The sequence below is a fragment of the Pelodiscus sinensis genome, chromosome 4, assembly GCF_052426305.1.
Source record: "Pelodiscus sinensis isolate ZL-2025 chromosome 4, ASM5242630v1, whole genome shotgun sequence".
NCBI classification, from domain to species: domain Eukaryota; kingdom Metazoa; phylum Chordata; order Testudines; family Trionychidae; genus Pelodiscus; species Pelodiscus sinensis.
Genome location: NC_143055.1, coordinates 24,947,378 through 24,972,767, shown reverse-complemented (window position 1 = coordinate 24,972,767; position 25,390 = coordinate 24,947,378). Strand labels below are relative to the sequence as shown.

Sequence of the window (25,390 nt, the reverse complement as noted above, 5' to 3'; positions counted from 1 at the left end):
ACTCAGGGCGAGTGAGAGGAGCAATTGTATGAAAACTTATGGTCCAGCCTCTGCAGCCCCAGGATGATGCATGATCGATTGCTCTGTGGGGTTATTGCTTATATAGTCTAGTCAGTACATATGAAGGGAAGGCGCATGCTTGCTGCCAATGCAACCTTCAGAGAATTTAGCTACCAAACGCTAATAAGTCTCCATTGAGCATGTGTAAACAGATTTTCAGAGGTTTATATGTTGGCCAAAATTAGGTGCACTGTCACAGGAACAGCAAAAAGCACATTTTTGATGCAAATGCCACCTATCAGTCAAATTAAATCCATGCTCCAAAGTAGAGGCTCTAAACCTTTCCACACTACTGTACCTCTTTCCGGTGTCTCATCGGTCTAGCATACCCCTGAGTTTCACTTCACTTAAAATTACTTGCTTACAAATCAGACATAAAAAATACAGAAGTGTCACTCCACATTATTACTGAAAAGTTGTGTACTTTTTTCATGTTTAACCATACATTTCTAAAATAAATCAATTGGAATAAATATTGTAGCTACATTACAGATTATAGCATCCATCCATACATCCACTGTATGAAATTTTAGTTTTTACTGACTTTTCTAGAGTATGTTATTAATTGATACAATTAACTAGAAGAGTTACTGCACCCCCCCGCCCCCCGAAAGACTTCTGTGTCCTCTCAGGGGTATGCATAACCACAGTTGACTGCCACTGCTCCAAAGCATGGGGGCAGATGAACATCTCAATAAAATGGTTATACACATTTTTTTTTTTACAGACAAAACAAATATTTTTCTTTAGCATCATTCTTGGAAAGGAGGAAGCAATTTTTTTTTCTGAAGTCCTCCAAAAGAATTCAGCTATAGGCAGAATCCCAGCATGGAAAATTTCAGCCCTCAAATAGTTATGGTTTGGCAAAGTTACACACCACTGTTTTCAGTTGCTTATAATAGGATTCGTCAAATAATCTCTGCTATAGGTATCACTAGGTGAGCCACCTAAAACATCTTTGATTTCTCTTGTAAATACAGCAGAAAACAAGTAATTTCCACACAGTATATTTCACGCTTCAAAGCTACTGTGCAGATAATCACTACTTAAAGGTCATGGTAACTTGGCCAAGGCAGTGAAAACTACATTAGGTTCTATTGCGCCTTATAACCTGTCATTAATAAAAATCCCCAGTAAGAAAATAAAATTGAAAAGACCCATATATTTAGTTCTCTATCTGCTCAAAAGCAATGAGGTTATTACATATACATTTCTTTTCCAGACATCTCTCATCCTATTTCAATCATCAGAGGAGTACAATGCAGCCAAGACTAGCTCCTTTACCTGGCCCCCACACTCTTGGTATATTTGCAGAGGTGATGAACTGATTGCAAATGCTCCACATCTCCTACTGCTTTTCATTATTGTGTGCCACAAAACCAGTCCTACTTTCACTGACTAGTAAGAACTCAGAAGAGTTCACCCCAATAACATATGGCTGAAGGTATATTGCTCTCACAGTAACTTTAATTGGCATCTTGTGAATTTAATTATGTGACTGCTACTATACATTCTTCGGAATACATACATGCAAGACTCTGGATATCTTACCCATTACAAAGATAGCCTCCCCAGTTATCATCTCTAATACCATTAGCTCACAGACATTTACCTAGCTCACAGACATTTACCCCCCCCCCCCCCCGCATCCCTCTTCTGTTCTGAAATTTGATTTGTCCTTTTCATATGTGTTCATTGTTTTTAACTATATCTTTTGGTATATATGGTTGTGACTATTTTCTTCCACTATTTGATCTGAGGAAGTGGGTCTGGCCCACGAAAGCTCATCATCTAATAAACCATCTTGTTAGTCTTTAAAGTGCTACACTGTCCTGTATTTTGTTACATGCAAGAGGGCTGAGTTGAGAGCACTGTATGAACTTATCTCTGAAATGCACAAACTTCATATGACTGTGGTACTGTCCCTTTGCTAAGTAGATTTTAGGGCCTTCTGAGTCAGTTTCTCATTTGAAGCAGAAACTGGTGAGCCAATCAGGATTTTGAATATTTGTTATTTGAATATTTATAAAAATATACATAAGTTCTCTTCCCGTCAACAGAACTAGCCACAAACTACACATTTACAAAGATATAATCCAAGATATTAGCAGTCTACAATAAAGAGGAAGCCAAGCTCCTGTCTGTCTGAGTCTGTTGAAATCCCTCCTCTTCAAGGCATTATTGTACCACCCTCACTCAGCCTTAGGGCTTTCCCGCTGGAAACTCCCTTAGGTCAAACCTACTCACTTGGGACTACATGGTTTCCAAGCATAAGCATGGGGTATCAATCTTTCTTTTGTGCAGCTGCTTTGCAATATAAAGAAGTCACAGAAAAGATCAGGCTTTCCAGACAGATCCCACTCAATGACTGCCTGTGCAGTGAATATCATTGTAAGTGTCTACATCTAACATGAATTGCACTTGTACCTAAGGCCTCCAGATGGTTTAATAAAAAACACAAACCCTCCCCCCACACACAAAAAACACCAGGAAAAAAATTCTGTTGATGGGGGAAAAAAGGGGGGGGAGACCAAAGTTGTTGAACAACAACAAAAAAAAGGACTCCAAGAGTTATTAAGCAAATAAATAAATAAATAAATAAATAAATAAAACAGCATTAAAACAGCATGGCCCCTTTAAGTGCGTGCCAAGTCAGAATAGGGATAGCAAGAGGGGAGCGGCTGAGCACTAAGACCCAGGGAAGGCACTGCTTGCTGAGGTCTTTAAGCTTTTTGCCAGCGACCATCTTGTTTTTTTGGTCTAGCTAGAAAGCAGCTTCCCTGTGGAACCAGGTAAGTAGGAGGTTCAGGGGCGGAGATCAGGAGGTCTGGGGGATGTGAGGGGCCGGGGCTGGGCCCAGTTGCTGAGTGTGTTGTAGGATTGCCAGGTGTCCAGTATTTTTGCCTCCTGGCAGGGAAAAAAACCCAGAAAATACCAGACATTTCAGGTGTCTGGTATTTTCTGAATTTTTGTTACCAGATAGGAGGCGAAAATACCAGACTGTCTGAGTCAATACCGGACACCTGGCAACCCTACTTGTACCTTTCAGCCTAGCAAAATGAAAGTAGGGACTTTTCAGCAGATATTATAAGCTGTATTCCCTCTAAGATTTGCAGCCATGTGTGGAGTCAGTTTTGGCTTGTGCATCAATATTGAGGTCACATGCGCTGGCTTGGCTGTGTGCCACTGTGGCACCCAATTCATTAACACACACATGTTCCTGGCTGCTAGAGAAGAACCCCCACTCCCACCGCCATGCAGCATGTCCCGTTTCCAGCCTCTGGAGCAGACCCCCACCCCCGGCCATGCAGCATGTCCCATTCCAGGCCCCAGCCACCAGAACAGGCCCCTGCTTTCCCTACCATGTGGCAGACCCGGCCACTGGAGGAGGCCTGCCCCCCCATCCCCTTGACACGTGGCCTCAGCAGCCCCTAGCAGTTCCCTTACCACGCCGTCTTAGCCGGCCCTGCCTGCTGAAGAAGCTGCCTGCTGTGAATGCTGCTTCGTGGCTCTCCAGAGGGGAGTGGGGGCAAGGGAAGAATTTTGTGTGTGTGGCCGCGCAGGTACACACCTTAGTGGGAACTAGGAATATAAGTAACATCGGTATAAACTGCAACTGAACTAGTAGAAGAAAGCAAAAATAAACAAGATTCCAATAACCTAAATGTGTGTGGACAGCAAAACCCATGGATCCACACACTAACAGCAAATGATAAAGAGAATCAGACATGGTCTAGCAAACCCTGAAATAGCCTGAGGGCTTACTCTTCAGATACAAACTCACCATTCACCTTACTTTCCAGTCCTGCCTGCTGACTCAATTAAGTGATACCCATGAGAAATGAACAAAACTAAATGTTAGAAAAAGGTCTCTACGTTATTCCAGCCTGTCTTCTCCTTTACTGTCTGCTCTTCTGGGCAGGGACTATTTTTAATCTGAGCTAGAATTTCACAGCCTTTACTGTATTGCAAAGAGGAGCAGATTATTCCCCTCCTCAAATGAGTAAGGGCTGCTCAGACTGATGCCGAAGGCAGAATCATAGAATCATAGAATCATAGGACTGGAAGGGACCTCAAGAGGCATCGAGTCCAGCCCCCCGCCCTCAAGGCAGGACCAAGCTGTCTACACCATCCCTGACAGATGTCTATCTAACCTCTAGAAGAAACAGTAGGAATTGCTGCTAGCTTGATGCTCCTCTTATGAGCAAATGGTTTGAGAGGAGGATGAGGAAAAGGATAAGGAAGAGTTTTAGCTTTGTAGCTCCCATCTGTACTCCACAGACAGAGCAGCCTGGCAGGCACAATGTGAGGGAGAGGGAGAAAAAAGTGACTTACTCCACAAAATGGACTGTAACAATTTATCTCCCTTGTCTCTTCCTGGGGACGCATAGCCATGCCATCCCTTTAGCTCCCAAACATTAGCTCTGCATGGAGAGGCAGCGACAACCAGCTGGGAGCTGCAGGGAGGAGCCCTCTGCTTTAGTGCCTTGGGGAGAGGCAACAGCAGCAGCAAAAGCTAAAGCTCCAAGCATGGGCAGGCACCTCCCATGGAACTGAAGCTCCAAGACCTCCCTTCACCAAAGAAGCTGAAGCCCTGAGCCCCAGCAGGCATGACCCAGCACGTGAACTTCTGAAGATTGTCACATGTAGCTCAGCGTGTCAGTGATTTTAGCCACCCCCATACCCTGTACTCAGATCTCGGGGGCAGAAAAGAACAATCTAGCCCTTTGTGTCTTGTACAATAGTGAGCATATCATTCACGCCTAGCTACAAACCTTTAATAAGTAACAAAGCAAGCAGTTTCAGGTGAAGTCCCCCAAAAGAGCAATGTTTACAACTGACTGAGTCATACGTGTCTTCACTTTGAAGTACATATTTATTCAGAGAAAAAGTTCATAACCTGAGAGTCTGTGCATCTGCAGATCTAGGCAGGGGTAATAAAATGCCTTGCACGCTTTGTACTCTTCTTGCTCATCTTATTCATGTTTAAAAGATCTCCCACTTCTCACTGAGCGAATTCACCACACCAAAAAAAGAAAGATAATGAAACACAATTGGTAGATGGAAATCTAGCAATGAAGGAGATCAAAGATCCAGTTGGACAAAGAGCGCAGAGAGATAGATGACAGAAGGGGAAAGGAAATAAAAAAGGGAAAACATGGAAAGAGAAGGATGCTAAAGATTTTTTTTAAACTCACTTGAATAGGCACAAGGTTTAAAGTGCTGCCAGAGGAGGACTAATACCGGAGAAGTCCAGGGGTCAAACGTGAAGAGGTAGAGATGGCTAAACATTTCATGTTTTCAATAGCCCTGAACATTTAATGAATGAAGAGAGCAAAGCAACTAGTGTCATGAAAGAAAACCATTCATTAACTATTAAAATACCTGTATGGGAGAAGGGATTTATCAGAGCTCATCTCTCAAACTACAGATAATAATGGATATGCATAGGATTTTGGGAGATATAATTTTTTAATCATCACATTTATAGCTGTCAAATGTGATACCTTTAAAAAAAAAGACAAAAAGAATCTGTTTCCTTGTGACAGGCATTTTAAAAATGTTTGTGTACGACTTCAGAGCTCAGGAAGATGAAGATCACTAGAGGCATTGGCTTCAAAAGGCTAGAGGGGAGCGAAGCTCTGTACATGTTTTCCCTGCGCATTTTCTCCCGATGATGAAACCAACCTTATTTTCCACTAGATGTTGAAGTCTAGTTGTGGAAGGCTGGTGAGTTATTAGTATTTGCATTATAATAACACCGAGTTATGAAATGGGTGTACACACTCACATAGCAAGAGACAGTTCCAGTCCTGGACAGCCTGAGGACAAGATTGTGTCTTGCCTTGCTCCCCTCCCAGAAGTGCATACATTATTTCCACCGTCAGTCTGTTCTACTGACAACCTATATTATTGGGCAGGGAAAGCAGCCTCGATGGGGCTGCTACTGCCTCTCTCACATAGCTGGGTGCAGAATGGACAAGGGTAAGTAACAAACAGAGCCTTGACTCTGCCCCCCCAAAGTTCCATCCAGTCAGGGACAGACTAAAGCAATCATCCAAGGAATAGACGGAGAGCAAAGAGTGGGAAGGTGCCTTCACATGCTCCCCACTGGTCTGCCTGTGAACTGATAACTGAGTCCTATAGTCACGATGCAGACAAAGTGTGCGGACTGAAACACAGCTCAGGAGGACTTCCCTAAAGGCTCACATGAAGAACATGGATGTTTCTACACTGCAATCGCAGGTGTGACTGCAGTTCAGGAAGGCATACCCACACCAGCTGTAACCTACACAGCATGACTAAAAATAGCAGTGAAAATACAGCAGCACATATGCCAGTGTAGGCTAGAGCATGTGTACAGCCATATCTTCCATGCTATTCTTAGCCATGGTATGCAGATTATATGAACCTGCAGTGTAGACATACCCTATGACACAGCCAGGAATTGAACCCACCTTGTTCAGTTTCCTGTCTGCTGTCCTCACCACAATCTTATCCTTCCTTTCATTAACCTCCCTAACATTAAAAAAAGTGAAGAACACTAACTATAAAAGGCCAATACTAGTTTATCACTATTGACATACAGATTGAAACAGGCATGAAAGGCATAATAAATAGCAATAATGTTTATTTGCTAAATCATAAACATGTTATAGGAAGAGTCATAAGAGTCTAGAAAGTTGGCTTTTTAAAAATATATATAAAGTTTCTGAGCTCTACTGAAGATTTTTAGTTCCACAGAATGCGGTGTGTATTTTACCATGAAATGTCCCAACATAAAAGCCTTATAAAAATGGCCATCTTTAGGATTAGCTGCAGTTAGGGAAAAAAAGAGAGAAGAAATCAATAATCTCTCCTGAAACCTTATTTATATGGCAAAGTCTATAGGAAATTGCTCACTGATAAACATTCAGTGTACTTCTCTTAATTCTTATATTTCCAGCAATATGTAAATGTTCAACTGATGTGGAACCCTCAAGTTGTGGGAAACAGAGCTAAAATGCTGTGTGTTTTCATGTGCTTATGCACACACTCCCAGTATGCAATTATTGAAATATTCATAATTATTTCCATTGAGGGGCCCCAGTCATGGACCACAACCCCATTGTACTAGGTACTGTCGAAGACTGTCCCTGTCCCAAAGAGATTACAATCTATAATCAAATTTTCCAATTTGTTAAACCCAGAAGCTGTGAGTACCTTTGTTTGGTGTTCAAACGGAAAGCAACTTTCAACTGCTTGTCTCTGATTTCTAATTTGGTGACTTCAAACTCTAGATGTAATGACAAACTGATCTTCTTATTCCTACTTTCTATCTGAATTCAGTGATAAAAAGAAACCATTTCCTTAGTGGAAAATTAAATTGAGATGTATAGTGCGAAATTTACATTTAGAAAGAAAAATTGAACTTCTAATATAGGAGTAAATTGTTTTTGACTTCCCTGCCAGAGCTCTCAGGAAATATGTTGATCCTATCCTCCAATACATTGCCCTCATTACCCTGTGTCATGAGAGAAAATCAACTGCAGTGCATATGTATTATCTAGAGATTTGCCAAGATAAGTGGCAATGTGTATCGTGTATCAGAGAGTAGGATCAAGTGCCATATTCAACTAGAGCTTTGTCTACACTGAGGGAAGGCAAAAATGTACAAAATGAGGATAAATAAAGTCAGAGTAAGGGTAACCAGTTGGAAACTGTTCAGATACCTTTGAAAAAAATGGTCATTTCAGGGTTTTGCAGAGCTCTACTTAGCAGCACTCATCACACAGAGTATGCAATCAATCCCCACAGCTCTTCTTTCATTGTTTCAGACATAGCAGAAAAGACCTACAAGTACTCTGAAAAGGATTTCCTGCTGCATGCCATTACAACATATTTACAGTTTATTAAGCTTCCTCTTGTTAGCATTCATTGCCAATGATCTAGCACTTGAAAATATAAGCAGGAAGGAATCTACTGAGAATAAAAAATATAAAGCTAATGTATCTTATAATGGGCATCAAGGATAGGAAAGACCATCGGGCCAAGCTAGATAAGTACCTGTGAAATACAACTAGGTGAGTACCTATGAAGCTTCCTGATGAAATTAGGGATGTAAGTAACTAGTCAACTTTCCGATAAGCGAAAGCTCAACTAGTCCTTGACTAGTCGCTTCCCACCAATATCAGAAGCAACAAAGGTGGGGAGCAGAAGCCAGTGCTGGGGGGAGCTGTCTTAAAAGCCAGTTCCCCCCAGTACCGTCTCCGTGGGGGGCAGGGGAGGCAGGGGATAGTGGAGACCGGGCGCGAGCTGGTAATCAGCTGATTCCCAGCTCATGCCCTGTTCCAGATTCTGCACCTCTGCTTTTACATTTAAAAGGCTGGTGCGCAGTGTGTGGGGGGAGGGACTGGCACAAACCAGGAAATCAGCTGTCCCGGCTGCGCCAGGTCCCCTCACTATGCTCCAGCCTTTTAAATGTACACAGCCGCAGGCTTTCAATACATGTAAAAGGCTAAAGGGCAGAGGGGGCACCCAGTGCAAGACAGGAATCAGCTGTCCCACTTGCACAGGGTCCCCCCCTCCCACTTGCCCCGCTGCACTTCAGCCTTTTAAATGCATTAAGAGCCTGGCTCTTAATACATTTAAAAGGAAGAGCCACAACAGGGCTAGCTCCTGGGACTGGGAGCTAACCCTGCTGCAGCTCTCCCGCTTATTGACTAATCGAGTAGTCGATGGAAAATCCATCAACTAGTTGATTAAACTAAATTTAACATCCCTACTTTTAACTAGTTATCAATCCATGAAAGGACCTTCCCTCTTATCCCATGACAACTTACTTTACTGAAGAGCCTTTGGTGAGGGACCTTGTCAAAGGCTTTCTGGAGATCCAAGTACACTTTCTCTACTGAATCCCCCTTGTCCACATGTTTGTTGAACCCCTCAAAGAACTCTAGTAGATTAGAGTCTGACAATGTCATTTTTTATTACAGTTTCAACTAATTTTAACTAACTTGGCAGTTTAAGTGCAAAATGTAGATTTCCAGTGGAGATGCTAGTATGGTTTGTTTTTTGGGCTAAAACTGGCAAGTGTAGACATAGCCTAACTCAGCAAGAGGTCATGGGTCTATTCCAGGAGTGCATGCATGCTGTTCTGTGGCCTGCACTGTGCAGGAGGTCAGACTAGTTGACCATAATGGTCCCTTCTGGCCTTGAAGTCTATGAGGTTAAACAGAAATAGGAAGCTGACAAGGATAGCATTGCTTCATTGAAACTTGCACTAAATCATTTTAGTTTGCCACTGAAAAAATCACCTATTTTCTCACCCATTAATTTATGTTGATATTTGGTACTTCTCTTTTTCCTGTGAACCCCACATGAAATAGAGGAAGTGGAATAGAAAATCTATTTTTCTCTATCTACTTGGAACAATCTGTTTCTTCAAAATGTGGATTATTTCCTTTATAATACAGGACACTTCTAAAAATAAACATTATTTACAAAAAAAGATCATTACACCAGGAGGGATCAATGTGTCAGACACAGGAAGCCTACTCAAGATAGCACTGATCAGAAGAAATCAGTATAAAATCTGAGCTTGCTTCCTATCTCCAAATGAGATTTTGTTGACGTTTGTTAACTTTTATCACAGAGAAGTCTCTATTTACTCGGCCATTTTCATATTACAGTAAGATTACAGTTCATAGAACTATACTGGTTTATGTGGTAAAAAGTGCTACAACATGCCCTGATAGGCATTTTTTTAATTAAACCAATGTCATATGCTATACCTGACTGCAAATGCATGAAAAAACTGAATACTATTAAAGAGAAAAAAGCAATTAATCTAAAATAAAGAGGGAAGATACCTTGGTAGCAGTTGACAATAGCAGAAATTCTTTTATAATTTCCCTTAAGTGAATATAGAGTCTCTCTTACTTTTCTGCACCACTCTTGGGAAATGCTGGCTAGCTAGCAGAAGATTTGTTAAAAACAAACTGATGATATCCCATGCAAACCCTTCTCTTTTCCAACATATCTCCTAAACTTCACAAAGAATGTCCGCACTGTCAACTGCAAACAATAGGTTTGATTCTATAGACAAAGATGTGGGACATTTGTCAACAGCCAGATCTCCTCCACTGTGAGATTATCAGAGATAAGGCAAGCAAGCACTGACTGGATCAATACCTAGATAAGAGAGCTCCTGAGAGAAACTAGGTGTGACAAGGCTAGTGATTTATTAATGAGGCACTCTGCCTCTGAAATAATATTGAACCAATGCTCCAGTAGGATATTAGAGGAGAATTCTATTGCCAAAGGGTGCTGTCTCTCAGATGAGATGAAACACAGTTATTAAAAATCCTATGATCCTTCCAATATTTCCAAGAAAAGTGGACTTAATTTGAGTGTCCAGAAAAATTCCAAATTAGATAACGACAATCTGTTAAACTAAAGTTGCCACTACCATTGCATTCAAAGAAAGCCTTCTTCACTTGTGGGGGCCCTCAACTCCTGTGCTGTGTTCATGTGCGCTCTTAAGCAGATGCTTCACTTCACAGCAGAAGGGGCTATTGTACACTTGTGGGAAGCAAAGTGATTCCAATAGAGATCACGTGCTGTATAAATTATTCAAGAACATTTGTGCAGCATGTTAGAATCCTAAGTAAATCTACACAGTAAAGTGACAGAATTCCCCAAACCACCAAGTAAAGTCTGATGAGCAGAGATAAATGGATCTATATGGGTAATATTTTCAAAATAACCAACCTGACTAAAGAACTTAAGTTACCCTGGGTACTAAGGAACTTACTTGATTTACTTGCATAGTGTGCCCAGTGAGCAACCAGCCTATCACTAGGACTTCTTAGAAGACCTCCTCTGGTCCAATAGAGCTTAGCTATATTAACAGTGCTCTGTGTAATAACTCTGCTATTGTTCTAAAAGGGTTTTCTTAAGTACTGTGATCAACAATCCAGTTAAAAAATTATGCAGATAAATACTGTCTCAAGCTATATACCTGATGTTGGGCAAAGGGAGAGAGACATAAGGAAATGCAGCTATAAGAACACAGAACTGGAAGGTATTAAATAAAAATATCTAGGGAAGAAAGAGGTGAAAGGCAGAGACAGACAAAGGTTTGTTTAAACCAATGAAGAATATGAAAATAGCACATGCCTACATAATGTACACAAACCGAGGCTTTAATCCACTGTATGATTCTAGTTACATAAACATTCCTATTTAAGAGATTTACCAGAATATTTACCTTTCTCGGCTAGTTTCTATTAGAGCAGTAAGACATTCAAGGGTCTATATTTTTAAATTAGCCGAATATTTCTAGTCTCCAAAAGAAATATACTAAGCCTAAAATGAGCTACAATCATATCTTATCTTGCTACCCATACTAATCACAAACATACATTTTCTGAAAAAAAACCTAAAGTTGTTATAATAGCTAGAAAAGACAAGGCTGCTATGCAATTCACAGAGATAGGTTCCACATTAGCATTGCATTATACAAATCAAGGTTGCATTTATTTTACTTCATTTTGTGAAACAAAATATAAAAAAGGCAATGATGTTGCTCATTAGGAATTGTAACTTTTTAGAAAAGGCCCAGAACCATTTTCTGCCTATGTATCAACAGTCCAGTACACTCATCATTTTGCTTTGAGCTTTTATAGTAGTAATTTTTTATTTTTATTTTATATTTGCAGAATATTACCTGCAACTTCGCTTTTATGAAGGTCATCAGGAGACTGCACAAACAAATCTGCCCTGTTCTCACATCAGACCTTTTCTCAAATTCTGCCAGAGAAGAGATGACCTTCAATAGCTATGTGTCTGTCATAAAATCCTGACCTCTCTTTCAACAAAATAAGCAGGATTTCTAGCCCCTGTCTACTGCCTTTTCTAATACCACATATACAGAATTTTCCTTTGAAAGCTGCAAATAGTCACTCCTTAGATTCGGATCCAGGTATTTAAAATAACACTAAGGTCATGAAACTGAACATTTTTGTTCCAAGCAATACTGCTGCACAAAAATTCCTGAACCCAGAGCAGGACTTTTTTTCTGGTTAGAAACAAGGTCATGCTATTCTAAAGGCAAAATGTGCACAATGAGTGCAGAAGAGACTTTCAGCAACATTTTTCTGTGCACAGGCTTTGGACCAACTTCCTGTGTTTTGGCACAGTGAACACTGTACACTTAAGGAGCTCAGACCAGAAATAGTGAATATTCTCTAAGTAGCCTGATGAAGGTTAGTCTTTACTAGGGATGTAAAAAGAGTAGTCGAATAGTCGATTACCCAATAAACCTAGGCTTCTCAGGTAGTCGAGTGAACTACTCGCATTTCTCCTCCCCTTTGCTGCCTTTATATCAGAGGCAGCAAGGAGGGGTGGGGGAAACCAGCTTACAAATGGGTTCCCCCCCCAGCACCATCTCTGCAGTGGGGGGGCAGAGGAAGCAGACGTGCAGCGGCACTGCAGCTCTGCCTTTTACATGTCCAAAGCTCACGCCAGGTCCAAAGCTTGTGCCAGGTCCTGCACTGCTCCTCTGCCTTTCAAATGTAGTATGGGGCAGATAGCTCTAATTACATTTAAAAGGCAGAGTCGCAGTGGGGGTAGAGAACGTCCCCTCCCCCACCTTATCGAGTAATCAAGTAGTCCATTTAAATTCCATCAACTACTTAATTAGCCGCAATTTAACATCCCTATTGTCTACAAGTTTTGGAGTAGTCAGTCAAGGAATGAACTTACTGCATACTAACTTGCCCTGTGTAGTGAGATGAAGGCCTAAAACATAAGCCCATGTAGCAAAGGCCTGGTCTGGGGACTGAGGCCTAGCTAACAATGGACAAAATATAGCTAACATAAAGCAAAGCTAAGCTATAATCAAGAGGCAGGTCCTTACTCACAGAACTTGGCACGAACAGGGCTCAGAGTCTAAAACACCAATTGGGATTAGGTCCAGATGTAGAACAGTAATTGGTTCTGGTCACCTTGAAAGCACATTCCAAAGGGATGGTAACACCAGCTCATTAAAAACAACCTTGATACCCACACTCCCACAGAAACAGACTCGGGTTCAGGAAAGGGTCTAAAATGACAGCATCGTGGATAGAGATGATCTAATCAAACCACGAGGTGCATGGTGATGGGTGGTATCTAAGAAGTGTCAGAGAGTGGTAACCTGACAGTATCAGAGGATGGCCACCTGACATGACAGGACCGATGTGTAACTTGTTTGTATCTGTACATAAAGTGGTGTCTTGGGAGGTGGTCAGTCTTTGTCTGATGGGAGGGGGAGCAGTGGGAGTCTCCCACTGATTGAGTCAGTCCATTGTTACTAGTACATACATATGCGTAGTGGATAGCTGTACTTCACTTAACAATAAACCTGCTCAGGCACCTTCACTCCTTATCTGATTTGCAGTCTTTGGGAGGCTCTCTCGGGTCTGCTGTGGCGACTAATTGTGTAAGTCAACACAGCATACATCACTGAGCACACACACAAGCAGGCTTCTGGTTATCATCATCATGGACAGAGCAGGAACAACCCTGCTTGACAGCCAACACCCTCCACTAATTCTTCATGTGAACACCATTACAGACACAGCAAACATTTCATGGGAGTACACCAAAGTGTCTGATAGAACCCCCAGTGTGCTTTAGAGTGCATGTGACCATTTACTGCACAACATGCTACTGTACTGCAGGTTCACAACTTGGCTTGCAATGCACTAACTTGCCATGTAGACAAACCCTTACAGTGTGTTTGTCTTGGAAAACGTGCCGAAAATCTAGCTTGAGCAGCAATTACTACATATAATGAAATTTAAAAATATGCCTATATTAGTTACCAAGGGTGCCAATTTATTAAAGGAGTCAACAGCTTCATGTAGTGGAGATGTATCTGAAAGGACTCTAGGAGAGAGAATTATAGGACACATATTCAGTATCATGTGTAGGAGATGTTTTGTTGGTATGAAGTATAATGCAGTAACAGTGAATTCTTACTCTTCTAACGCTCGAAGCATGTTCTTAGAGTCTTCAAAAGCCAGTATCTCAATAATCTGGTCATTCATAATGGTATCTTCATTAAAGGGATCTCCTGAATTAAACTGTGAATACTCCAGTTTGTGATCCAAAATATACTCATATTGATCCTCCTAAGTAAACACAAAAAAGTAAACACATTACAATAGATCAACTCTTAGTGTGGATACAACTCAGATTGTTGTCAGGGAAAGCACTCCCATTTACTTTAATAGGAGTTTGCATGGATGCTATGTTTTGGTATACAACTGATGAGGAATCTAATTGATGAAAACAATCAATGTGATTTAGGATCCTAGGCTCCTAAATCAGGCATTTCAATAATGAGAACTACAACACCTACACATCTTTAAGAATCAGGACCAAAGCACACTGAAGTCAATAGGAGTTTATCCTTAGCTTCAATAGGCTTTGAACCAGCTTCATTCAGTTATTTTACACTCAATCCCTAGGACCAGTAGAGGATACGCAACTTTTTATATACAGTTGTTGAACAAAATCACACAATTCTATGTCTGCACTGGTGTTGTCCTCATGTTGGTCCCAGGGTACCAGGTAGAGGAGTGAAAGATTAGTGAGGTAATACCCTGTACTGGACCAACTTTTGTTATTGGAAGGACAAGTTTTGGAGCCACACAAAGCTTTTTCCCAAAAAAAGATTATTGCTATGTAGCTCACTTCCACCAACAGATGTTGGCACATATTTTATGAAAGAGGAAAAGTGCTAATTCAGCTAATATACACTATACATGGATTCCCTTGATATTAAGGATTAATAAACTTAGCAAAAATGAAAACCTTTTAAAATCTCTGGTGCAGGAACCAGTCTGCTACACTTTTATAATTTGTGTATCATGCTTTATTCATAAAAGGTCATTGATGTAAGCTATTTTCACTGAGTATGGTTATTTCTTCCAACAAAGAGAAATAAAAAAGTTATGAGCCATTTTTCAAACATGACACACACTGATGTAAGTACAGAACTTATTTTCTCTTAACATACTATTATTTTACAACAAATGAAATATTTATTGTGAATTTTAAATAGCCTCCTGTAACTTTTCTAATCAGATCCTTCAATGATCCCACAAAGAGAAGTTCATGAGGACCTAATATATTAATTTAAATAATTACAATAAACAGTGAACACTGAATAAAACAACTTAAAACGAGTTTCAGACATTATTTGTACATCACAAAGAAGGAGAAAGGGGATTTTTAAATTGATTATTTTGTGCTTTACAGTTTGCATTTAAATATGCTTTGTTAAGAAAGGATACAAGGCCCACAGTCATTTTCACAAAGACAAAGGAAATAAATAATGCACATTTGTACAAATCAAACTACATAAAGGTATTCAGCAAAATAACTGTGTCAGCTAGGCCCCCTGGGCCTTTGAAATCTGACATGCTACATTGGAACACTTCCTAGAACTCTGGCCCAAGAACGGGTTTTAAATCACCCACTTTTCTTACATAGTCTTCCCTACCCTGTCTAAGGTCTTTCCTATCTGTGTTACCCTAATACACTGGAGTTCAGCTTTGGGCAACTCCCTCTCTCCTTCAGTCAATAAGTCTCAGACTAAAATGAATACTTGAGACGTTGTGTGAAAGTAGCCATTTTATAGCAGAGATCAGCAAATATCACACCCATCAGTTAAAAGAAAGGCAGACCTTTAAGGCCCCCCCCCCCCCCCCCACACACACACGAAGTTTAATAAGTGAGCCAGGAAATTGTAGAAGTTAATGTGTGAAGCAGGAAGAAACATGTTAAATCTTCCAGGTTAGCAAATAAATCACAGTAACTCCTCCAGGTAGCATGAAGAAAATATGGGTTGGCTTTCATCCTCACATTTGCTTAAACCAAGGGTGGGCAAAAGGGCCTCCATGGGCCGGATTTCTGGCTTGCCACGTAGGATGATCCAGCCTGCGGAGGCCCTGCCGCACCTCCACCCCCCAGGCCAATTAGGATCTGGAGGCAGGGGAAAGCACGCAAAGTTAACTCTGCCCTACCTCCACCCTGCAAGGAGTGCACGGCACTTAGAAGTGCCCCTGGCAGGGCGGGAGGAGGCTTCGCACACTCCCCTGCCCCCAGGACAATCAGGGCAGAGGAAACTTCTTGCGCTACCCCCGCCCCTAGGCCCTAATTGGCTTAAAAGTGGGGGAGCATGGAAAATCTCCTCCCACCGACGAAGGACATGGGTGTCTAGGGAACACCTGGGAGGCGGGGGGCAAAGGGGCTCCCCCACCCGCAGACCAATCATGGCACCCGAAGTATCTTGGCCCCGCCCCTTCTGTTTGAGACCCCGCTGCTTCCGGTGCATCCCGGAACCACTTCAAAAATTTCTGAAGTGGCCCCCAGCAAAAAATTATTGCCCATCCCTGTCGTAAACACATACATTTAAATAGCATTCCATCAAATCATCAAGTATCCTTCATGCTCATCTGATGAATTACTGTGTATTGTTAAATTCTGTTGCCTCCACCAAAATTCACACTGTGGGCAAGGAAAGAACAACTATTTTATCTATTATCAGCATGACTAGATAAGGAAAACTAGTCATGTTATGAAATGTTCTAATTCAGGATAATAACTGTATTACTTAACTCTGTAAACCACTTTGGGACACCATTGGAATAAATTGCCAAGGGAGGTGGTGGAATCTCCCTCTCTGGAGATATTTAAGAACAGGTTAGATAGACATCTGTCAGGGATGGTGTAGACGGAGCTTGGTCCTGCCTTGAGGGCGGGGGGCTGGACTCGATGACCTCTTGAGGTCCCTTCCAGTCCTATTATTCTATGATTTTCTAGAAAACAAGAATGCTTTATGGTAGAAAATATAACTCACCTGTTTTTTATTAAGGAAACTCCATTTTAATCTTCTAGTTTGGTAAACAGCAAAAAATGCAACACACGTTAATACAAGAGAAATAACAAAAGAAGCAAAGAATCCTGAAGCATGGATGCCATGTCTGTACAAAACCTGAAATTGAAAGAATGTAACAGGTAAGCCATATTTCTCCCCAGAGTGCACAAAAATCAGTCATGAGCTACAGTGGTAAATGATACAGTAAATTACTTCTAACTATCTTCACAAGAGCACAGAAATACTAACTGGTAAGACATCATTATAATAATTCTATTTTCAAAAATTGTTTATTTTTTCATAAATGTATAGGCCAGAAGGGATCATTATGATTATCTAATCTCACCAATTGCCTAACACAAGCTACAGAACCTCTCCTAAGTTAAATAATGGTTAATGCAACTTCTGAATGATCAAATACTTACTGGCTTATTTTAAGGGGTATTAAATATTCACCGTTCCTGTGAAAGTTAATTGTAGCTGGGAATGTTCAACAACTTTTAAAATCAGTCTGAAACTGAACACTTGAAATTAGAAGCCAATTTTAAAAATCTGTTCCTAAGCAGAGTAATCAATGAAGTAAAAAGATTTTAATCAGAGTATGTTTGTCATAGATGCAATGCTACTCAACTTGCTCATATGTTCAAAGCAGTAACTGTATGCACCAGAGACAGGAATGGAATCCAGCAGTCAAGAACCACAAGCCAAACTTCCTTCCTTTTTAAATATATTTTTCAATTGCATCCTTAGTTACATTTTAATTAACCTCTTTAGATTCACTTTATGTTTCTATAAAATGGGCATAACGACTCACATGAGAATAGCAACACGCAACTCAACTCCGAGATCTCTGGATGAGAGGTAACATATATCCATTATTATAATGCTTCATTGCATAGGAATTGCATTTGTCATGGCAGCAATCTCTAAATAAGTACCTTTAAAATTGTGCATTCAATTTCTTAACATGCCACCTGTAAGCATGGTGCAGTTAGTGTGAAAGCCATGAAGTCAATGGCAACTGTATGTGTATGAGAAGCATTTATGAAATCTGACATTTGTTTTCAAATACTTACGTCAATCTAACCAAGCACAATTCAGTACCTTACCTTCAGCTTTAGGCACAAATCCTGCAAGCCTAACTCATCTGCATAGACATGTTAACTTACAGGATTTGGCCCTGTAAACTTTAAAGAGATTCTCTCATCTGTGGAGCTAAAGAATTAACAAGAACAAACGTGTTCTCATGAGAGTATAAGAAAGCGCACATTTTGATGTTGTAATATTTCTGGGCTATGGTCCAGTCCACGAAAGAAAGAATCAACCCCCAAACCGAAAATAGTCTCCCTTAGTTCAGATTTAGTAGCTTCTCTTTATTTAGAAGATACTTAAACCATTAACGTAGACCATTCATTCAGAGGTGTAGCGAGAGTGTTATGCGCCCCGAGGCAAAGGAAAAATTAGCGCCCTCCCCCCCACCGAGCGGCAGAGCCCTGAACCTACCGCACAGTTGAGCCTGACCCTGGTAGGGAGGAGGGAGCTTGTACCACATTTTCTCCTGCCCCCTCCAGTTTGGAGCCTTTGCACACACTAACCCGCTGGTAGAGGTGGAGCAGTGTTGGGCTGGGGGGCAGAGAGGAGGCTCCAGCCAGCGGGGCAGACAGAAGAGGAGCAGGCGAGGGATGACAGAGGGAGCGGAGGAGGACTAAATTGGCGCACCCTAGCGTGGCACCCGGGGTCAACTGGCCCCCCAACCTCCGCTCGTTACGCCACTGCATTAATTTGCGATCCTGTGAGATTTTGAAAATAGGTCCTAAGGCTCAATTGGCAGTATTATATTTGAAAAGCTCTTTACTGACAATTAATCTAAATGACAAAAGTGTGTATTATTTTCAATCAGACTTATTCTACAATAATGAAACATGTAGAGTGCCTGGAGCACTTAAATGAATTACTACAAAATTAATTAAATGGTTATGTGAATAATTTTATTAAGTATTGAATAATTTTATATGTCCATTAATGCCTGAAACTACTAAATGAAAAAAGGACCAATCATTTATCCTCTTCACAAATAAATTACTAACGTCTTAATATATAGACTTTTTTTTCCTCATTTTAAATGTCCTCTGTTCTGAATTCAGCCAATTATTACCAGTTACATCCCTTTGTACTATCTTCTGCTCCTAAGTATGTCTAGAAAGTTCAGGCTGACATGAATATCGCTCTTATCCCCTCCTGTTATTAGCCCTACTCCAACCTCCGAATTAATATTTTAGTTCAGTTAAAGTTGCATATTCTAGCACTGAAATATCAAACTCATATTCATTTATAACATTATTTAAATTCATACCAAACATTAAGAACTGATACGCTGTTGCTACAAATAGCAGTGAAAAACAGAATTTGATGGAATCTCTTGTTATGATTAAATGAAGTTACATTCAACTTCCCTTTATACAAATGAGCAGTTCAGCTTTGAGCAAAATACTTTAAACTTTAATGACAGGCTTTATCTCATAGGTAGCCCAGTTAAGGGAAGAAAGGGATGTTAAAATGCATTTATTTTGTTAAACGTGAAACCACTGAAATTTTTAGCGGTTACTTGTTTGCATGTGGGAAGGGGAAGAGCGGTAGCTATGTGGGAGTTTCCCCTGTCCCTTCCCCCTGGCTGCCTCTGCCACTATCAGGCCCAGGCTCATCGGTTAACCGTTTACACGATCACATCCCTAGTTCATATTGATTTCTTTAAGTTTACAGTTAATTATGTTCAATCAAGCATGTTTATGCTACCAAGTAGTGAAATACATCTGTGCTGAAAAAAAGCTGTAAATAAAAAGAGCTGAAACCAAATAGCATAAAAGGACAGTTGATCATAAGAGTGAAATAAATAATCAGAAATTGCACTGCTTCATCAATATGGAACCAACACACCATACAAACGAAAGTTCCAGCAATGTCAAAAGAGAAGAACAGAACTAAAATATTTAAAGAGTTGTTCAACTGCTCGACAGTAGCAATTCTTGAAGTAACTTTACATTGTTAAAACAGGTGTAGAGAGCAGCAAGAATATATAGATGGACTTTGTAAAATTATATAAACTTTAAACTGGACATTTCAGCAACTAAGCGAGTGTTGATAGAGAGACTACATCTTGAGCACACAACAGTAAAACTGGCCAAGAGGCCTTGTAAAGAGGCCCAGAGGAAGGAACTTAGGGAGGTAAATAGCTGATCAGAGCAAACCTGCCTGTGATCAAGGACCATCCCAAGATGATTATACCAAGATGTCTGGCTTAATTTGTCTTACACAAGCTGGTGTAACAGGATGAGTCCCTGCACTGGAAGGTTGGGGCAAGCTCAGCATGAAGATCCAGTAACATGGCTTTGTTCATAGTACTGTAACCACTGCTCATCATCCCAAATCTCCAGTACAATGCAATCCCATTTGTTATGGCATGCTTCTCGGGCCCAGAAGTGGCACTGCACTTTCAGCAGCTTTCTCACAAATATTACCACAACCTCAAATTAGTTCTCGCTATGCACACAGCAATCTGCCCTCCACCAAATCATTATGCTCCTTGATTATTTAGAATAGTGATAGAAATGTAGCCGTGTTACTCTGGTGTAGCTGAAACAAAAAACAGGACTACGTAGCACTTTAAAGACTAACAAGATGGCTTATTAGGTGATGAGCTTTCGTAGGCAAGACCCACTTCCTCAGATCAAATAGTGGAAGAAAATTGTCACAACCATATATACCAAAGGATACAATTAAAAAAAATGAACACATATGAGAAGGACAAATCAAATTTTAGAACAGAAGGGGATTGGGGGGGGAGGTAAATGTCTGTGAGCTAATGATATTAGAGGTGATAATTGGGGAAGCTATCTTTGTAATGGGTAAGATAATTAATGTCTTTGTTTAAACTTAGGCGTAAAGTGTCGAATTTAAGCATGAATGACAGTTCAGAGGATTCTCTTTCAAGTGTGGTGTTAAAAGGTCTTTGAAGCAGGATGCAGGTAATCGAGTCGTTGAGACAATGTCCTTTCTGGTTGAAATGGCAAGAAACTGTTTTTTCTTTGTGATCCTGTCTAATTTTGTGATCCTGTCTGTTTTGCGGGCATTGATTCTTTGGCAAAGTGTCTGAGACGTTTGTCCAATGTATATAGCAGACAGACACTTTCGGCACATGATATCATAAATTATATTTCTGGATGAGCAGGAATATGTGTTCTTGATCTTATAACTCACTTGGTTAGGTCCAATAATGGTATCAGCAGAGTGAATATGTGGACAAAGCTGGCAATGGGGTTTGTTGCAAGGGAAGGTTCCAGGGTTGGTATTAGTGTGGTATGTCCTGTGGTTGTTGGTAAGAATCATCTTGAGGTTAGGTGGTTGTCTATAGGAGACTATGGGTCTGTCTCCCAGAGCTTCTTGGAATTTAGTATCCTGTTCCAGTATAGGCTGTAGTTTATTGATAATATGTTGAACAGGTTTAAGTTGGGGGCTGTAGGTGATGACAAGTGGTGTTCTATTGTTGGTTTTCTTGGGTCTGTTTTGAAGTAGATGGTTTCTAGGCCTTCGTGTGGCTCTTTCAATTTGCTTTTTTATTTCTCCGGGTGGGTGGTTGAGGTTTATAAATGCTCGGTAGAGATCCTGAAGTTTCTGGTCTCTGTCAGTGGGATTAGAGGAGATGTGGTAGTATCAAAGGGCTTGGCTATAGACGATGGATCGTATGGTGTGTTCTGGATGGGAGCTGGAGGCATGTAGGTAACTGTATGAGTCAGTGGGTTTTCTGTAGAGAGTGGCGTCTAATTACTTAGTTATTCTTGCAACTCTGCAAATACTGGAGGCTCGAATGTCCTCTGCTTGACAACAGTACAGGGCTTTTCAGGCACCATCTTTCTGGCAATGATGGCAAGGCAGGCCATATGGGATTATGTGATTTTGAAATAATGATGGGCATATAGATGGAGACATTTTATGGGATGGAGACAGCTGCATACTGGGAATTTGACAGCTCGCTTCCTGTCACTTCTGTTCAATTTGCATTGTGTACTACCAAAGCTTCTCAAAAGACAGTAGGCTAGATGGTGGCGCTTTGAACACTGTGATACCTAGCCATGGTGCATTACACTGTGCTTCATTATCCAAACTCTTGGCGAGTTCCCACAGAGCCGATGCAAGGAGACAAATATGCACATGCACAAGAGACATATTAATTGCAGCAACCTAACACCTACATAACTTGCATCAACCAAAATCTGTAGTGCAGACATGTTCTTAGAAAATAGAATCAAGTCACCATTCCAAAATAATGATAACGGGTTATTTTTGTTATGCTTGTTTGATTAGATTATTAAAACATGAAATGTCACGTTGACCAATTTTCTAGTTTGTTAGCCAATTAGAAGTTAATACTAATTTTGTCTTTTTATATCTATGATGTATTAGATGTTGTTAAGGCAGCAACTCTAAAACTACATTTCACACTCAAGTTCTTTTCTTTAGTTAAGCAATAGAAATTCAAAGAACCCTAAGAAGGGTGTTACCGGTAATCAGTTAAGCAGTTGCTTAACTAAGGTTTATTTTATGACATCTCTCTCCTATTCCTGTCACTGATTCATGGTGTGAACTTCCAGAAGTCATTATTGATCTGTTTTTCAGAGATCCTGAACCTCCACTGACTTGAATGAAAGTTGTAGGTGCTGACAGTGACAGAACATAAGGCACACAGGGTTTATTATGATGCATACCATGGGATGCATAAAACAGAACTTTTGGCATTCATTCTGATAGCTAAACAGTTTCTTACTTTAGCATTAAAAACATTAAGCCAGAAACACAGGCAAGTAGTTTTCACATTCCCTAATGAAAAGAACTACAAGGCACCGACATACCACTCAAGCAGCACTCACATTCTTTTCCTACAGCTTTGAATTAACTAGGAAACCAAGCATTTTACTTCAGTGAAGCATAAGAGAAAACGCACAAAGTTTGTAAAACTTTAAAGACTGAAATGTCAACCAAGTAAGAAACCAAACCATTTGGGGGTTGACAGTTCTTTGAGACTAACTTAAAATATGGCACTGTCATAAATATGGAATTAATTCTTTAGCACTCTGTGCTAAAGGTCAAATTACTGTCCAGATATATAAAACCTTTGCCTTTACATGGATTGCATGCACATGGATTTGGGCAGTCATGCATATAAGAAACTAAATCAGGAGCATTAGTGACAGCTGTTGTTAAGGATGAACTACAACCCTCTTCTCCTTTTAAAAATTACTCCTAATTTTCTCACGCAAATCTATTTTTTTCTGAAATGTTTCATGCTTGGTCTCAGCACAGAGGGAAATATAGTGTATGGAAAACAAAAATCCATTCAGCCTTTTTTGAGCTCTAGGGATACGTCTACACAGTGGGCTTATTTCAGGATACCGGAAGTATCCCAAAATAGCTACCGGTACCTTTCATCTTTTGAACACACCTGCTCTTTTGAGATAGTGTGTCTGCTATTTCAAGACCTATTTCAGCATCCCTGTAACCCTCATTCCACAGGTTAAGGGATTTCTAGAAATAGTACGTTATTTCGAAATTTGGCTCTGTGTAGATGTGCCAAATTTCAAAATATGCTATTTCAAAATTCAATCAAAATAAGACACAATTTGCATAGTGCAAATTGCATATCTTATTTAGAGTTTAGCGTTCTGTGCAGACATACCCATTTTTAAAAAACAAAATATGCCACATACTTTCCCCCTTAAGTTCTAATGACATATGTTGTGCATAGACATCTAAAAAAAATGGCTGAACCAGTGTTGTTTGAATATCGTCCACTTTGCAGATCTTGTGGAGGTCTAAGAATTAGGCCAAAGCTGGAAAAAAGTAGTGAAAAAGTTTGAAGTTATAGTAATAGACTGCAGGAATTGCAATACTGAATCAGACCAGCAGTCCAGCACTTTGTGACCAGTAATAGATGCTTCTCTAGGGGAACTAATAAGCTACATATAAAGAATGTTTTTAATCCTATCATTTAATGAATGACTAATGCCCCTACTTAGAATCTTTTTAAAGTTCTCTCTAACATAACTGTTAATATCTGCTTAGATGTCTATTTAAAAAAAAAAACCCTCTTATGCTTTTATTTGTTGGCACTGAATCTCCAGCACTACAGGAAAAATATTTCACATTATTAATTTTAAATTCTTTGCTTTTCAATTTAATTGAACACCATTGTTCTTGTGTTATGAGAAAAGGCAAATCAGAGCTACTGATTTATTTCTATGATCTGAAGAAGAGGTCTGTGGCGCTTGAAAGCTTTTCTCTTCCAGCAACAGAAGTTGGTCTAGTATTCTACACACCTTGCTTCTTTCAATATACCAATCATTATTCTCATTACATCTATCATGCCCCAATTTGTCATTTCTATCTCTGTATTAAACAATTCCAATGTGTGCACTTTCTCCACATACAGAAGTCTTCCTATGCCTCTAATCATGTTTTTGGCCCATCTCCTGACTCCTGTTTCTACAATGTGCATTAGGTGAGTATAAAAGAGATGGAAAAGGGTGAACAAATGATGAGCAGAAGAAAAATATCTTATTAACTTGTGTTTCCAATAGGACAAAACACTGATCACCTTGAAAGCAACCAAAATTATATTATATACCAAAAAATACATTAAGAAAACATTATTTAAGTTTCAAAGTCAAGCTCTCAAAAGCTAGGAAATGCCAGAATTAAGGTTGACTGCACAACTTTAATTCAGTCCCCTTGTCTGTATGCATTATTTACACAGTGCTTAATTGAATGGTTGAACACTATTTTCCGCCCAGGATCCCAGCTTCATTCAGAATGCAGGGTAGATGGTGCTCAATCAATGAGCTATTCCATTTTTGTTTTAGCTTCCATTGTCAAGGAATATTCAGAGAGTCTAGAACTTTTGAGTGTTACTTGGGCTCTTAGGAGCCTAAGGGTTTGTCAACATGACCCTGCAGTTTGAACCAATGAAGTGTGAACTGGAGCATACACTAGTGTGCTGTGCTATAATGGGCCTTTGTAGACCCTGTGGGATTGAACTAAAAGACACTTAGTTCACCCTATGTCATCCTGAAAACTTTGAGAATTAAACTAAACTGAATTAAGGCCAATTTAAACAAGAGTAAGAACATCCACACAGGGTTTAAAACAGTTTGACTAACCCACCTTAAACCCACACCCTTTGTTAATTTATATTAACCTTCCTGAGTTTCTCAGTGCTGACAAGCCCTTAGGTTCTTCAACCCCTTTTGAAAATGGGACATAGGTGCTTTTCACTCTGAAACTATACAATATTTGCTTTGTCCTGAAACTCTTCTTGACTTTGAAAATATGAAATCAGATTCCATGAGTCAGCTCAAAGGTCAAGCCAAC

The 25,390-nt window shown here is 40.2% G+C and overlaps 1 protein-coding gene across 4 annotated transcripts in view; it reads right to left on the bottom strand.

Annotated features, from left to right (window-relative positions):
• The window catches only part of EVC2 (EvC ciliary complex subunit 2), a 155,069-nt gene that overhangs the window by 88,915 nt on the left and 40,764 nt on the right, over positions 1 to 25,390 (bottom strand). For all 4 annotated transcript variants that reach the window (XM_075930752.2, XM_075930753.2, XM_075930754.2 and 1 more), the window contains 2 exons: positions 16,955 to 17,089; positions 14,068 to 14,219 (listed from right to left, as the gene is read on the bottom strand). In XM_075930752.2, coding sequence (XP_075786867.2) covers positions 14,068 to 14,219; positions 16,955 to 17,089 — 287 coding nt within the window. The remainder of the gene's footprint in view (positions 1 to 14,067; positions 14,220 to 16,954; positions 17,090 to 25,390) is intronic.